Source organism: Vidua chalybeata, chromosome 22, assembly GCF_026979565.1.
Source record: "Vidua chalybeata isolate OUT-0048 chromosome 22, bVidCha1 merged haplotype, whole genome shotgun sequence".
Classification (NCBI taxonomy): domain Eukaryota; kingdom Metazoa; phylum Chordata; class Aves; order Passeriformes; family Viduidae; genus Vidua; species Vidua chalybeata.
Window position 1 is genome coordinate 1,022,417 of NC_071551.1, and position 15,407 is coordinate 1,037,823.

A 15,407-nucleotide genomic window follows, 5' to 3' on the forward strand; every position below is an offset into this window, starting at 1 on the left:
ACCCGGGTGGGAAATTAGGGAATTTCTCCTCACGCCGGTGGGTGTCGGCGCTGGGGGTCTGGCTCTGCATGGGGATGGGGGCTTGATTCTTCCCCCCGGCTTCCTATCCCTGCCGGGGCACGGAGCGAGCGCGCACGGAGCCGGCGGGGCCGCTCACCGGTGGGGCCGTTCACCGGCGGGGCCGTTCACCGGCGGGGCCGCTCACAGGTGGGGTTGCTCACCGGTGGGGCCGTTCATCGGCGGGGCCGTTCACCGGCGGGGTCGCTCACCGGCGGGGCCGTTCACCGGCGGGGCCGTTCACCGGCGAGGCCGCTCACCGGTGGGGTTGCTTACCGGCGGGGCCGTTCACCGGCGGGGCCGTTCACCGGCGGGGGTTGCTCACCGGAGGGGGCCGTTCACCGGCGGGGGTCGCTCACCGGCGGCTCCCCGCGTGCTCGGGGAGGTGGAGCAGCCCACGGAGAGCCGCGTCCCCGCAGCCGCCGCCGCTCCCGCAGCATCAGGCGCAGGCGGCACCCGGAACGCGGCGGCTCCTCGGCTCCGCATCCTCCGTGGGCAGCCGGATCGGGTACGGGGCCGCGTCCCGCTGCCGGGGTAGGGGACGACACCCCCTGCGCGGGGGGTGCGGGGACACCCCCCAAACCGGCTTCGGGGCTTGGGGGGGTGGTCCCGCTGCTCGCGAGCGAGGCCGGCGTTAGCGGAGCGGAGCGGAGCAGAGATGCTGCCCTGGCGCCGGAGCAAGTTCGTGCTGGTGGAAAATGAACGTAAGTGCAAAGGCAAGAGCCTGGGGCCGGGGCTGAGCTACGCGGCGCTGCTGGCCGGCTTCCTCCGCTCCTGCCCGGACCTGCTGCCCGAGTGCCCGCTGGAGCGCCTGGGCAGCGTCTTCCGCGGGAAGCGCCAGAAAGTGGAGCTGAACAAGGAGGACCCGACGTACACGGTGAGGTACCTGGGCAACGCCGTCACCCTGCACGCCAAGGGCGAGGGCTGCACCGAGGAGGCGGTGGGCAAGATCTGGGCCAAGAGCGAGGCAGGCGCCGGCGGGGCCAAGATGACGCTGACGCTGGGCCCTCATGGCATCCGCATGACGCCCTGCGAGAAGGGGGCCCGCCGGCCGGGCCACGCGTACCTGCTGCACCGCATCACCTACTGCGCCGCCGACCGCCGGCACCCCAAGGTGTTCGCCTGGGTGTACCGGCACCAGGTGAAGAACAAGGCGGTGGTGCTGCGCTGCCACGCCGTGCTGGTCTCCAAGGCCGACAAGGCGCGCGCCATGGCCCTGCTCCTCTACCAGACCTCGGCCTCGGCCTTCAACGAGTTCAAGCGCCTCAAGAGACAGAGCGATTTCCGCCACGTCCAGCAGCAGCTCCTGGGCGACGCCATCGTGCCCTTGGTGCCCCTCCGCAGGCTGCTCAACGCCAAGTGTCCCTACCGCCCGCCGGCCGAGCGGGCCCGCTGCGCCCCTCGGCTCAGCTCCATCCTGGAGGAGGAGGAGGAGGAGGCCTTCGGCGCCGGGACACCCCTGGGGGACCCCGAGCGAGCGGCCGTGCTGCGGCTGGCCAGCGACATGAGGGGATGCAGCCTGCGCGGGCCCCGGGCCGCCGTGTGCTGAGCGCTGGCGGTCCCGGGGCACGAGGTGCCCTCCCTGCGCCCCGAGCCGCTGCTGGACCCTCCCCGGGGATCAGTCTGGACAAGACAGCGGCTCCGTTTGCAGGAAGACCCATGGTGGGGGTGGGCTTGCACCCCAGGGACCCCCGCCCGGCCCCGCACATGAACCTGCTCTCGTGCCTCCTCCACAGCGGCCATAATAATAAAATGAATGTGTGTTTTCTGCGGTGTGATGGCGCCTGTGTCTTGCCCGGACCTTGGCGGACGACAGAGTTAAGCTCGGCTCTGAAGCAGTTTGGGGGGTTTGTATTGCATTTGCCTCTCGAAAGGCAAGCCAAGGAGGGGGGCTGCGGGGTCCACAGTGCTTTCCTGCAGCACCAAGGGCGGGGGAGAGCAGCTCTGCGTAGTCATGGCAACTTGATTTTTTAAATTTAGAGCTGGGGGGGCGGCTGTGCCGCCCACGTCGGGGGAGCAGTGATGGGGTTTTGGCCCCTTGGACCCCACTGGAGAGCAGAACTTGCCTGCACCACTCCCCCCACTCCAAATTAGCACCAAGGGCCTGAAGATCAATAATTTACAAAAAAGTTGCTATTTTTTTTTTCTTCCCCTTTTGCTGCTTTCCCAGAATAAGCGATGGTAAGGCAATTGGGGGGGGGAGGTGGGAGTTGGGGGAGGGGGCGGTTGTGTCCCCACCAGCAGGGACCCGCCACCCTGCCATGGCCCTTTGTGGGGCGTGGGAAAAGGACTCTGCAAAGTGGGGCTGGGGGCTGCGTCCTGAGGCTGAGCCCTCGCAGTGAGGGGGCCACATGGTGCTGCTGCCCCACAGCCCAGTGAGGGGTTGTAGCCCCTTCCCGAAGGGGCTGTAGGGCTGGGATTCGGGGAGATATCCCCTCCTGGCCACGGGGGGACAGGCTTTGGTCTGACTGCCCCCGCAAACTTAGCAGAAGAGCGAGATTTGGGTTGTCCCCCCACCCCCAAGGTGGTAGGGGGGGTACGGGGGATGCTCTCCCCGCGCACCGGGGGCATTAGGATTTGGGGCCAGCTGCCAAGATCCTAAGGGATGGCTGGGATTTGGGCTAATCCCCCTCAGAAGCTGGTGAGGCTGGAGTTTGATGTCCCCCCGCAAGACCCCAGGGTGGAGGTGGGGTCCCGTAAACTCCCAAGGATGGGATTTATCCCTCTAAGGCTCCGTGGGGCTGGGCTGTGACCCGCCACCGCTGCGGGGGTACCCACAGAGCCTGTGTTACCCTCGCAAGCCCAGCAGGGCTCTGCGGAGCCCCGGCCTTGGCGGACCCGCCCGTCTCGATGGCGGCACTGCGGCTGCCAGAGCGCCGCTCGTGACGTCATCGTCACGCGCCGGCGCGGCGGGCGGTTGCCGTGGTAACGGCGGGCTTGACGGCCATGGAGGGCGGCGGGCGGCCCTCGGCCGCACAGGCCGTGCTCTTGACCGCCAGCACCGCCATCACCGCCCTGCTCTACTCCATCTACCGGCAGAAGGCTCGCGTGGCCAGCGGCCTCGAGGTGGGTGTGAGGGGTGCGACGGGGGAATGCATTCCCGGGGCCCCGAGCCGCGGCCTGGTCGCGCCGGCTGAGCCGCGGCCTGTGTTTGTTCCCCGCAGGGCGCCAGGAAGGTCCGGCTGGACGGGGACCTGCGGGCCCTGCTGCTGGAGGCGCCCGGACGCTGCGTGCCCTATGCGGTCATAGAAGGTAGGGTCGTGTACAAACACCAGAGGTTTATGTCCAAAAAGGAGACAGAGGAGTCCTGTAACTTTATTCGAATCAAGAGAGGTCATGGGCATTTCCCATCGGGTCTCTCAGACTACTAGAGGATGCAGCCTCCTTTTTATTCTCATTTCTCTCTCTCTTTCCCTATTGGCTGAGGCACTTGAAAGGTACAGACTTCCCGAAATGCCTGATACCTGACACCCCCTTCTAATGTATAACCTCACCCCCGCCTTCCTTTTCCTTGGCTCAGTCAGTGGAATTCCTGTGGCATTTATGGTTCTTCCCATTGTTTCCTTTATCTCTCAGTACCGAGCTTTATCTACCAGCAGACCCACAGTTTGTTTGTGAAGACAAATCCCTCATTTCTTTCAAACAGGACCCAAAATGGGGGTGGGGGGCACATCCTGCCGCACAGCTGCTCCTCACCAGGGGATCTCATCCCCAGCTCCTCCTCCTGTGCCCATCAGGTCATTTCCCCCCCGCCAAGCAGCCACAGGCAGCAGAAAATATGGGCTCTCAGCCCTTTTGCCTCCATCTTAGAATTCTAGAATGAAAGAGGCCTTAAAGGTTGAAAGAGACCTCAAAGCTCATCCAGCCCTACCCCCTGCCATGGGCAGGGACACCTTCCACTGTCCCAGGTTGCTCCAAGCTCCATCCAGCCTGGCCTTGGACACTTTCAGGGATCCAGGGGCAGCCACAGCTGCTCTGGGCACCCTGTGCCAGGGCTTCCTCACCCTCCCAGGAAGCAAAGGATTTCTTCCTAGCAGCCCATTGAAGCCGTTCCCCATGGTCCTGTCACTCCCAGCCCGTGGCCAGGGTTTGTTTAAGGAGCCCTCAGCTGGCCCTTGTGCTCCCGCTGCAGGTGTGGTGCGGTCGGTGAAGGACACCCTGAGCAGTCAGTTTGTGGAGAGCTGCAAGGGCGTGGTTCAGAGGCTGACACTGCAGGAGCACAAGATGGTGTGGAACAGAACCACCCACCTCTGGTATGTGCTCGGTACCCTCAAACACCTGTGGTGCCCGTGGGGGGTCTGACACCCTGAAATGGCCTCAGACATGGCCAGAGTGACCACGTGCCTCAAAGCTGGGTCCCAAAGTAGCCCCCACAGTGAAAGCTGCCATAACAGGGGGTTTGGCTGATTTTAGGGCTTTCACAGAGGGGCTGGAGGAGAAGAGCACATCGAGTAACCCAACACAGGCTGAACAGTGATCAGCCCCACCTTGTTACCCCACCAGAGGATGGCATTTCCAAATAATACCCACTTGCAGAACAGAAATTAATTGGATTTGGGCAATCCCCACACCCAGGGGTCGCAGAGCTGCTGAAGCAGAGCCCAGTGATGCTGTTGGATAAGCATTTGATAACACTTACCAAATTGGGGTGTGTGACACATGGTGCTTCCCCTCACGGTATGGTTTGTGACAGCTGGGAATGCCACAGGCAGGTGAGGAGGAAGTAGGTAGGGATGGGGGAAGCCCCCACTACTTGTGGAGCACTGAGATGGGGGTGGAGTGGCCTCGTGCACACCTGGACAGTGCCATAAGGGGAAAGGTGTTCTCCAGAAACCCCCATCAAAGAAGCTCCACTCAGGGCATGTCCCATCTGGCAGTCCCCAAAACCAGCAGGTCATCCCAGGCTGTGTTTCCCGTCAGGGGCAGTCAGTTCTCTTCCCCCCCTCCTCCCTCCCCAGGAACGACTACGAGAAGATCATCCACCAGAGAACCAACACCACCCCCTTTGACCTGGTCCCTGCCGAGGACGGCGCCGGCGTCGCCGTGCGGGTGATGAAGCCTCTGGACGCTGCCGAGCTCAGCCTGGAGACGGTGTATGAGAAATTCCACCCCTCTGTGCAGTCCTTCACGGATGTCATCGGCCACTACATCAGCGGGGAGCGTCCCAAGGGCATCCAGGAGACGGAGCAGATGCTGAAGGTGGGCACGACCCTCACCGGGGTGGGAGAGCTGGTCCTGGACAATGCCACCATCAAGCTGCAGCCCCCAAAGCAGGGCATGCCCTACTACCTGAGCTCCCTGGATTTCGAGTCCTTGCTGCAGAAACAAGAGTCCAGCGTCCGGTTTTGGAAAATCCTGACGGTCGTTTTCGGCTTTGCCACCTGTGCCGTGCTGTTCTTCCTCCTGCGGAAGCAGTACCGGCACCACCGGGAGCGGCAGCGCCTCCGGCAGATGCAGGAGGAGTTCCGGCAGGCCCAGGAGCGCCTGACGAACACCGAGGGGGGGGAGATCCTCAAAAACGCCTGTGTGGTCTGCTTGAGCAGCACCAAATCCTGTGTTTTCCTGGAGTGTGGCCACGTCTGCTCCTGCCACGAGTGCTACCAGGCTCTTCCCAAGCCCAAAAAGTGCCCAATCTGCAGGCAGGGCATCACCAGGATGGTTCCCTTGTACAACAGTTAATGTTTTGTGGTTCTCGGGGGGGAGACTTTGGATTTAAAGCTGCCACTGGCAAAGGGGTTTGGTCGCCTCGCTGCTTGGGTGGTGGGTTTTGGGGAAGGGGAGGGAGCTTGAGGGAGTGGGTGCTTCACCAGGAGGGCTGAGCTGAGTCTGAAAAGGTGACTTTGTAGCCGGTCAGAGCTCACACCATAATCTGGAGATGTTTTTGAGAGAGCTGATTCCTTGCAAAGGGTGAGGTGCTTGGGGGAAGATGCAGCTTGGAGCTCTTCTGTTAAGGTTTGGACTCGCAGGGTTTGTGTCATGGTTACAGAGCCTGCAGCCCCTTACCCAGCTGATAAAAACATGGGGAAAACAGAAATAAAATGTATTAAGGGTTCTGTGAGGCTGCAGAATTCCTGTGAGGCTTCCAGAGAGCTGCAAGGCCTAATGAAGCAGGAGGGGCTGTCAGAGAGCTCGTACCAGGGGGTGTGAACACAGGTAATTCTGTGATCCCCCCAAAATGGCTTTGTCACACCAGGGTGTGAGGATGGGCATGTGAGAATGCTGTGGCTGATGGCTGTGCTTGGCTTGGCTTGGCTTGGGATAGCAAACGGGGTGTGAAGTAATAAAATAGGATGAAAAGTGTGTCTGTTGGATTATTTCCATGAGAGTGGTGAGGTTTGTCCTCCCTGAGGTGGACATGGTGAGCCTGGACCATCCCAAGCCATGATGGAGGTTGGCTGAGGGGGGGAACCTGTCCCCCCCATGCACTGGACATGACAGTCACTGCTGTCCCCTCATGACACAGGTGGTGCCAAACCCCCAAACTGACACAAAAAAGGAAAATTCCTTTCCCTGACATTCCTATTTTGCCATAAATCCCATATGCACCCAGGAGGGTTAATGGACCCAAAGTGCTGCTGCAATTAACATTTCCTTCGAAGGACAATGAGATAAACATTCCTGGGGGATGAGGGAGCCTCAAGTAGGAGCAGCTGAAAACCCCAGGACTGAGGCATTCCCTGGGCACCCCTACTCCAGGCAGAGCCATCCAAATCCCCCAGGCACATTTAAAAAGAAACATTCCCATCGACTGGCATTTAAAAACCCCTGAATTCACAGTGAAAATGATGGGTTGTTTCCTCATTAAACGTTAACCAGAGCAGCCGGGCAGTGTCCGAAGGCCATTCTGGCTGTGAGGCACAAATCTACGGCTGGATTTTGAGGAGCAGCAGGTCCCTGGTTATTCCCGTGCCAGGAAAGGGCCGCGTCCCACCAGCTGTAGATGGCGGTGGCTGCCTGCAGGGCGAGGCAGCCCGCAAACCAATCCCAGAGGGAACAGCTGAACACAGCTCAAGAAGCCACACTGCAGCCCCAAAACCCAGCATACAGATTGAAATGACAGAATCCCATCTGCTGGAAGAGGTGTCCCCCCTCTTCAGGGGAATGACCACCCCAAAAAGCCTCACCCCCTCACTGGGGACAGCAGGGAGGTCAATCCCCCTCAGACCAGTCAGGACACGGCCTCTAGCATCGGTGTTTTGCCCAGGAATGGAGCATCAGGCAAAGCCTAAAAATACACCTTGGAGGGGCTGTGCTTCCCCATTACCCCTCGCCTCCTGTTTCCAAGCTTTCCCTGTGATATCTCGGGCGTAGCCGCAACCTTATGTAAGGAGCTGACAGCTCGGGGGCGGGCAGGGTACAGGGGAGAGGGGCTTGTGCAGCTCTGGGGGCTGAGGATTTCAGCAAACGAGGGCTTCGGAGATGGGAGCAGCCCCAGGACAGTGCACCCCAGCCCTGGTACCACCAGGCACCCTGTCCTTCCTTTCTGCTCGGCCCCAAAATGAGCCAGGCTCTGGATTCCAGGGAAATCCTCTAACTCAGCCTTGCAGGTTCTTTACTGCTGTTGCTACTGTCCTCCTGCTCTGCTTTGTGGGAGAAGCACCACAGATGTGTTCACAGCCTGAACACCCCAGCATAGCTGTGGTCTGTCTCAAAATGTTATCCCCAACCTTCCCATCACTCACTTTGCCAGGCAGTAACCCCAATGACCCACGGTGTTGCAGTGACTGCATAGAAAACCCCATGGAAAGCTCACAGTGACTCAGAAGTCCTCCTGCAGTGCCCCAGGAAATGCTCGTGGGGGCCCACAGCCAAGCACACCCAGTCCCCCCACGCTGCAGCCCCTCACAAAGTGCCAGAGGCCCCCAGATGTCTCATTTCTGCTGGGCTCTGCGGGGCACGTGGGGCTGTGCCCAGGGTTCCTGGGAGCTGGTGCTGGGCTCCCCAGGGGTGTGGAGGGGTTAGTTCCAGGAGTGGCTGAGGGGCGCCTACTCTGAACTCCCTAAATGTGTCTGTGGGGTAGTCTAGGCTCCCCAGATGTGGCTGTGGGGCAGCTCTGGGCTCCCCAAAAGTGCTGTGGGGCCACCTAAGCTCTCCGAGGATCCTTGCAGGGCAGCTCCAGACTCCTCAGGGATGCTGAGGGGCAGGCTGGGGAATCCTGAGGATGAAGCGGGGCAGCTCCGGGCTCCGCAGGGTGTCTGCTAGGCAGCTCTGGGTTCTCCGGGGATGCTGTGGGACACCCTGAGGATGCTCCGTGCTCCGCGGGGAGCCTGCGGGGCAGGCCCGGGCTCCTTGAGGACGTTCCGCGCTCCCCTGGGACGCTGCGGGGCAAGCGGCGGGGCAGTCCCGGGGATCCCCGGGGTGCGGGATCAGCCCGCGGGGCGGTGCCGCCGCCGGTGCCGGGGGCCGAGCTGGTCCCGCCCCGCCCCGCCCGGTCCCGCCTCCCGCTCCTCTATCGCCGCCGCCGCCGGGGCCGCCGCCGCAGCCGCGGAGCCGCGAGCAGCGCCGGCCGGGCCGGGATGTGACGGGGCGGCTGCCCCGCGCCCGCTGCGCCGCTGCCCCGGGCCCGCGGGCCCCGCGCCCCGGGAGGCTGTCGGGGGGCGGCGGCGGCGGCGGGTCCCCCCCCGCCGCCCCCATGTCGGAGGGGCCGCCCTACGGCGAGGGGCAGCTGGCGGGGGACGCGGCCGTGGGGCAGCTGCCCTTCCCCGTTCGCCTCCGCGGCGGCGACGGGCTCCTGGCCGGCGGGCAGGGCAAGCGGCCGCCCAAGCTGGGACAGATCGGCCGCAGCAAGAGAGGTGGGTGCCGGAGGGATCGGGGCACACCGGGAGCTGCCCGGGATGCGGGACACGGCCCCAGGGATGCGGCGGGATGCAGCGGGTATCCCGCGGGGTGTTGGGCATCGCGTACCGGGGACCTTCCCCGGGGATGCGGGACACGGGGGACCATCCTCAGGGACGGGGCATGATGACCGGGGCTCCCTGAGGATGTCAGGCATCGCGTCCCGAGGACCTTCTCCAGGGATGCAGGGCGCTGGGGACCGTCCTCAGGGACAGGGTATGGTGCACCGGGCTCCCTGAGGGATGTTGGGCATCGTGTTCCGTGGATCTTCCCCAGGGATGGGGCATCAAGCACCTTTCGGGGATGCAGGGCACCGGGAAGCGTCCCCGGGGACGTGGCACGATGCACCAGAGTCCCTGCAGGATGTCAGGCATCACGTCCCAAGGACTGTCAGCGGGGTGTTGGGTAGCCGGGACCTTCCCTGGGGACAGGACATTGTGCCCTGGGCACTTCACCGGGTATAGGGCCGCAGGGACCTTCCTCGGGGACAGGGGACATTCCCTGGAGATCATCTGCAGGGCACAGAGGTGAGGGGACCTTCCTTGGGGACGTGTCCTTTGCCAAGTGTGTCTCCAGGGACAGGGCACCAGTGCCGGGGTGTGCGATACTGGGGACGCTCCCTGGGGACGGGACACGGTGCACCAGGCACCCTGCGGCGTGTCGGGCTCCGTGTAGCTTTGCCAGCAGCCGCTCCAGGGATGTGGGACCCTCCAACCCCCCCCAGGGTGACCTTGGACGGGGGGAGCACGGCGGCAGAAAATTAATCGCGCTTCTGTTTCTTTCTGCTTTCTAGTGGTCATTGAAGATGATAGAATTGATGATGTGCTGCAAAACCTCTCCGAAAAGGCCCCTCCCGGTGTTTAAAGCCTCCCTGGGGACGCTGGGCTGAGGCCCGGGGTGGGGTCGGTTTACAGTGGCACAGGTGATCGGCAGAAAATAACCCCCAACACCGCAGCGACCGCCGAGCGCCGGGAGCGCCGTCCGCGCCCGCCCGCGGTCCCGCGGCACCGCGGCTCGTCCTGCCCTCCGGAGACGCGCGGAGGGGAGGGCGGGGAGCGAGCCAGAGCCCAGCCACGAATTCAAAAATGATCATAAATTAAAATATATCTATGTAATCGGGAAAATAGTCACCTGCTTCAAACCCCCCACCCCCGAGGGATGGACGGAGGAGTCACGCCGCGGCTCTGAGTTACTCGGGATGGCTTTTCTCGGGCTGATGAACCTTGTGCCGCGCTAGATCGGGGGGTAAGAGGAAAGGGGGCAGCGGGAGATGGGGGGAGTAGGGGGAACAGCCCCTGGAGGCTCCCTCCGGCCAGGGTTGTTCCCCGCGGGCACCTTGTTTACATGATTTAATCTTGCAAAAATCAATCCGTGCACTTGGATGTACCACGCTATCCCCTTCTGTATGAGTTTCTTTTTTTTATGTTGATGTCTTTGGATGTTGGGAAATTATATAAAATAGATATATATATATATTTAATTTTAGTCACGTTTTAAGGTTCTTGAGGGGAAAAACCAAAACTTTTATAAAGGAAAGGCAAGAAGGAAGAATTGCTGGTTTATTTTTTAAAGCTTGTACTTCTTGGTTGCTGTGAGCAAAGGGACAGATTTTATATGTACGGGGGGGTGGGGGGGATGCTCAGCTTTTCTAACTACCATGCAGTCTGTAGTGTGGGTGATCTTGGTTTTTTTTTCCTTATATTGTGGCAGTTTCCTCTATTTAATAGACTGTATTAAAACATATATATAAAAGAAATTATTTAATGTAATCACAAGAGTGCCAAACACTTGGAGATGCTGGAGGGCAGCGATTCCCTCCCCGAGACGAGCAGCACTCCGAGCTTTCTGCTCTTTCCAGGGCTCGGTCGATCTCTCGTGGGGTTTTCTCTGACTTCTCTTTTCTAATATTTCTTTTTAACTATTTTGCATGACGTGCATAAAAACAAAAGGGGAAAAAAAAAAGCGGGGGTGGGGGGGACAAAAAGCGCCTCTGGCGCCCGGGCTTGGTTCTTGTTTCTGTTTGCAATTGACTGACAGACCTCAAGGCAGGTTTTTCTTTCCTCCTTTTCTTAAATATTGTGTATGTTGCACTTTTATCCACTACACAGGGCTATTTCTGCAATGTCCGAATAAAAAGGAAAATGAAACAAAACGGAAAAAAAAAAAATAAATGCGGATCTGCCATGTTTTCCCGTGGGCTGCCAGGGTCAAGCAGCATGAGCATCCCTCCCTGTCCCCCCAAATAATCCCAAAATAACTAAGGAGAACCTCCCCACTCTCTAGCACAGACCCTGTTCATGCTGAATAAATAATTGTAATTAGTATTTATTTGTGGGTTTTTTTTGTTTGATGGGAAAATGCTTCAGGGTCAGAAATTTAATGGAAAAATTCAACATTGGGTCCTGAGAGTGGCTGTTGGGAATGGGGAATTAAAGGTGGCTTCCCCTTCTCTGATGGGAAAAGCTGTGGAAAATGGGCGTTTTCCTTCCTTGCGGAAGGGAGTATTGTCTCCCTTCCCCCTAAAACCCAAATCCTGGGGTTAGAAAAGGCCATTATCCCTTCTGCCCACGCCACCGAGGGCACGAGCCAACCTTTGTGCCCAGGGAGCAACAATATAATCACGGATGGGAAACAGGTCCTGGGTTGGGATTTAATTGCAAAGAAAATCATATATTGCAATAAAAGCAGGATGTTGCTGAGCTGGGATTTGTACAGGATGACCTGGGGGGCACATGGATTAATTTGGGGTGGCACAGGGAGCTGGGGTGTGAAGGTTGCACAGTGCTCTCATCCCCACCACCTTTGCTACTTATTGCTCCATTTTTAGCCCACACAGGTTCTCCCACATCCAGGATATGATGAGGAGCTTTGCTAAATTGCTCCCTTGAAAAATCCTGAATTATTTTCCAATTTTCCCCAGCAAGTTCATCTGCGAGGTCATGGCTGTGTGAGTTGGACACATTACACACAGTTTTAGCCCCTGGATTTCCTATGCTGGGGAAACTTCTGCACCTCCAAACCACGAGAACTCCCCCAGAAGGGAGGTTTTTTTCTCCCAAACTAACGGGTTTTGCCCCAGTCAGCATCTGGGGGTGAGCCCAGGGCTCTGGGAGAGCAGACATAGCCAGAGAGGAGCCAAGCATCACACGTGTGCCAAGGACACAGTGCCTGGGAGCTCGTCAGACACAAAACCATGGGCTGGATGCAGCACTGGGGTAATTAAGTTCACCAAAAAGCCCCTTTTTTTTTTGTAAAAACCTCATCTATGGGTCTGCCAAACCAAATTTACCACTTTATTCCATACATCTAAAGACCTCTGAGCACTTAAACCACCCTGAAACCCAGACCCATCCATGGGTGATCTGAGGATGGGGCACAGGCACAGCCCCGGGATCCCCCCAAAACCACCTGGATGCCCGGGAGAGGCCGGTAATGATCCAGAGAAAGCCTGAAGCCAGAGGGGGAGGGGAGGCTGAAAGAAGAGGAGATTCTGCTAAATTATGAACCGCTCTTTTATATGCATCTTTCATGCGCGGCACATAAATAATGGAGCAGGAGAGCCCAGCGAGATCGCGTACGGGAGGATGCGGGATGGAGGGGCGAGGAGAGAGGGATTCACGAGGAATGGTGGGGAAAGATGCGCCCAGGAGACCGAGCCGGGCATCCCGCACGGCCAGGAGATGGTATTGTGAAGGAGGATTTAAGGATTAAGCTGGCCCCGGGGCAGGAGTTTATTGCATACATTATTTAACAGATGGCCCAACGCAGGCGGCGGCTGCCTACGGTCTCCCCGGTGACCTTGGCTGGGAGATGCCGGAGCCGGGAAGGGAGCCTGGTGCCATCACCATGCTCCGGTTACAGGGATCAGAGGGGAAAAAAAAAGCTGAACCAAACCCCAGAAGCCAGCACCCAACAGCTCCAGAGCCAAATCCCCATGGAAACTGCAAAAATCCCCACCCAACCCTGCCCATATGGGCTGCTTGTTTTGGCAGGGGTGGGAAAAAAAAGGGAGGAAAAAATAAAATGTATAGAAAAGAGCCATTGGCAGGTTTGTTTACCGGAGGAAACTTGGCACCTTTGGAAGAGCAGGGTGAAGGGGGGACGAGCGAGGTGCAAAGGTCCCATCGACACCCAGAGCACTTGTGAAAGCCCACTGCCATGCCCAAACACAGGCTTTAATCCCATTTTCCCAGGGGTTTTGGTGTTGGGGGAAGGTACTGACACAGTTGCTCCTGCAGCAAAGCCAACCCTGACCACTTACACTCAGAACCAGGGTGTATCTTTCACCTCTAAAGCTGCTCGTGCTCCGCAGGCTTCGAGGCATCAGCCCCTGGAAGCCCCCTGGCATGGCACCAGTCCTGGGGGGGCTCAGAGCAATGGACAGCGATTTTGGGGCTGGATCAGTGTCTCCACCACTCATTTCCACATCACCTAAGCAGTAACTCAGAAAAAGAAACCAAAATTGAGGGCAGTGTGTTGCAGCCAGGGCAAAGCGGAGCAGGGGGAGCGGGTGAGTCCCCCGAAGCTCTTCCCAAAAGGACGCCCATGAAGCAACTGCCCAAAATAAATAGTCTCTCTCTCTTTTTTTTTTTTCTTTCCCCTCCTCCATCAAAACTAGGGCATGTTAAACTAGGCCAGCACTCCTAAAGTAATTTATTTATCATGGGGGGGAGAGAGGAGGGACAGCATGGGCTGCAGAAGGGGATGCTCCATCCTGCCCCCAAATGCTGTGGGTTTGGGGAATAAAATGGGTCAGTTCTTCCCTCTTCCCTTGTTGAAAAAACACAATTACTCAGAAGGAAGCAGCTTTAGTGACCTTTGGTGGAGAAGACACAAAACCAGTCATTTTAACGGAATCAAACCCTTTTTGATCCGTTGGCTTGACTGTTTTCACCGCTGGGGTTCATGTTTTGTACTGTGGCATTAGACAGAAAATATGCTTTAGAAAAATGAAAAATGGAAAAATATGTGAAAGAAATTTTACTTTCCTTAAAAACTTGGAGGGTTTTTTTCCTGCTTTTTTAACACAGGAACAAGAAAAACCCAATGGCTGACCAAAATCTCTCCATCCATCCCTGCCAGGGAATGGGGCCAAGAGGGATTTGCGATGCAGCACCATCCTGCTGGATGCTTCCCCATCAGTCATGGCCTTGGAGCTTTTTTGGGGGCTTTACCTTTGTCTTTGGGTCTCCCCATGGGAAGAGTGGCTTCTGGTGGGATGGACCCCCAGTGCTGCTTGTTTGGAAGCCTTTGGGGGGCTGTGGGTCCCCCTTTCCTGAGATCTTTGTCCCACAGCCACTAGAGGCCACTGGGGCTCTGTGCTCCCGGTGATTTATTCAGGCAGGACATCTGGACACACATTGGCACCCAAAAGTCTAAAACGGGCAAGTCACCAGAGGCGGCAAAGCTGGGAAAGGCAGGGCAGGGAAGAGCTGTCCCTGAGCTCTGTTGATGTCTCCAGGGGCATCCCCACGCCAGGACCCCACAGGGAACAGGGACACTTTTCCCAAATCTGGTCAAACCACTGAGCTGCCCAGACTTGTACTGAGCACTGTCAGGAATTCTGTGTGTCCTACCCCAAGGTAAACATCTCCAGAGGACAGGGAAATGCTGCCCCACATGCAGCAGCCTTCCTGGGCTCACCAGGAATTTTATGGAGGGGTCAAGAAGACGCTCCCATGATGTGGCATTCCTTACCTTGGGAACATTCTGCAAGAAAATCCCTCGATCCCTGCTGCTGCCACCTCGGGGAGCCTGGGAGTGGAGCTGCCTGCCTCCCTAGGCTCCTCATTTTCATTTTGCCTGGAGTTAAAATTTTCTAGGATATTCTAAATAGCCGTTCCCACTTAGGAGGGAAACATCAGACATCTTCATTTACACACTGCTCCAGGTGTCAAACTGTTGCGTGACAATAACAAGTGGGAGACACCTCACCCAAAAAATGAGAGAATTTCCAGCTGGAGCCAAATGCAGCAGCAGATGCTCAGATAGAACCCAAACCTGAGAACAGTACCAGGCTCGGCAACCTGACCAAAGCCTTCCCAGAGAAACAGTCAGTGTTTGGGAAGGGGATCATATTTTTTGGGAGGTTGGGATGTCTGTGTTGCCTCACATTTGGGTATTTTCAGACCCTCGGTGAGCAGGTGAGAATGGCCACTGCCTTCTCAGGGCTGCCTCAGTTCCCAGACTCACTGGCTTTGGAAGAAGATTCCCTGCCACAGATTTTTCCAAGACAATTCCTCCCCTGAGTTTGAGCAGGATGTGCCTGTGATAGCAATTGCCCTGTTAAATTCATGTTGTTAATGCAACACCAGGAACCTGAAGGAATATGAAGAAAACCAGAGGAATTTGGGCTCCCCTCCATGCTACACCACCTCAATTATTAATATATATAGTATTACATTATATAATGCTATATAACATTATGTAATATATATGGCATTATATAATACATACAATGGTATATATATAATTTTTGCAGAGATAAATGTGACACCCGCACGAACCCTTTCCTT

The 15,407-nt window shown here is 57.9% G+C and overlaps 3 protein-coding genes across 3 annotated transcripts; all 3 read left to right on the forward strand.

The window, feature by feature from the left end:
- The first annotated feature begins 377 nt into the window (after positions 1-377).
- FAM43B (family with sequence similarity 43 member B) lies at positions 378-1,825 on the forward strand. The gene has a single exon (XM_053963074.1). The coding sequence runs from the start codon at positions 716-718 to the stop codon at positions 1,604-1,606; it is 891 nt and encodes a 296-aa protein (XP_053819049.1). The 5' UTR covers positions 378-715; the 3' UTR covers positions 1,607-1,825.
- A 1,138-nt stretch (positions 1,826-2,963) lies between these two features.
- On the forward strand, positions 2,964-6,357 carry MUL1 (mitochondrial E3 ubiquitin protein ligase 1). The gene is made up of 4 exons (XM_053963073.1): positions 2,964-3,123; positions 3,222-3,309; positions 4,190-4,310; positions 5,016-6,357. The coding sequence occupies exons 1-4, from the start codon at positions 3,004-3,006 to the stop codon at positions 5,734-5,736; spliced, it is 1,050 nt and encodes a 349-aa protein (XP_053819048.1). The 5' UTR covers positions 2,964-3,003; the 3' UTR covers positions 5,737-6,357.
- A 2,249-nt stretch (positions 6,358-8,606) lies between these two features.
- On the forward strand, positions 8,607-11,591 carry CAMK2N1 (calcium/calmodulin dependent protein kinase II inhibitor 1). The gene is made up of 2 exons (XM_053963156.1): positions 8,607-8,849; positions 9,686-11,591. The coding sequence occupies exons 1-2, from the start codon at positions 8,690-8,692 to the stop codon at positions 9,754-9,756; spliced, it is 231 nt and encodes a 76-aa protein (XP_053819131.1). The 5' UTR covers positions 8,607-8,689; the 3' UTR covers positions 9,757-11,591.
- The last annotated feature ends 3,816 nt before the right edge of the window (positions 11,592-15,407 follow it).

What these genes read in the sequence shown, in the direction of transcription:
- FAM43B (XM_053963074.1), top strand. Translation starts at nt 716, where the DNA reads ATGCTGCCCTGGCGCCGGAGCAAGTTCGTGCTGGTGGAAAATGAACGT.
- MUL1 (XM_053963073.1), top strand. Translation starts at nt 3,004, where the DNA reads ATGGAGGGCGGCGGGCGGCCCTCGGCCGCACAGGCCGTGCTCTTGACC. An exon ending in GCGTGGCCAGCGGCCTCGAG is followed by an intron (nt 3,124 to 3,221) that starts GTGGGTGTGAGG and finishes TGTTCCCCGCAG; the next exon opens with GGCGCCAGGAAGGTCCGGCT. An exon ending in AACAGAACCACCCACCTCTG is followed by an intron (nt 4,311 to 5,015) that starts GTATGTGCTCGG and finishes CTCCCTCCCCAG; the next exon opens with GAACGACTACGAGAAGATCA.
- CAMK2N1 (XM_053963156.1), top strand. Translation starts at nt 8,690, where the DNA reads ATGTCGGAGGGGCCGCCCTACGGCGAGGGGCAGCTGGCGGGGGACGCG. An exon ending in GATCGGCCGCAGCAAGAGAG is followed by an intron (nt 8,850 to 9,685) that starts GTGGGTGCCGGA and finishes TCTGCTTTCTAG; the next exon opens with TGGTCATTGAAGATGATAGA.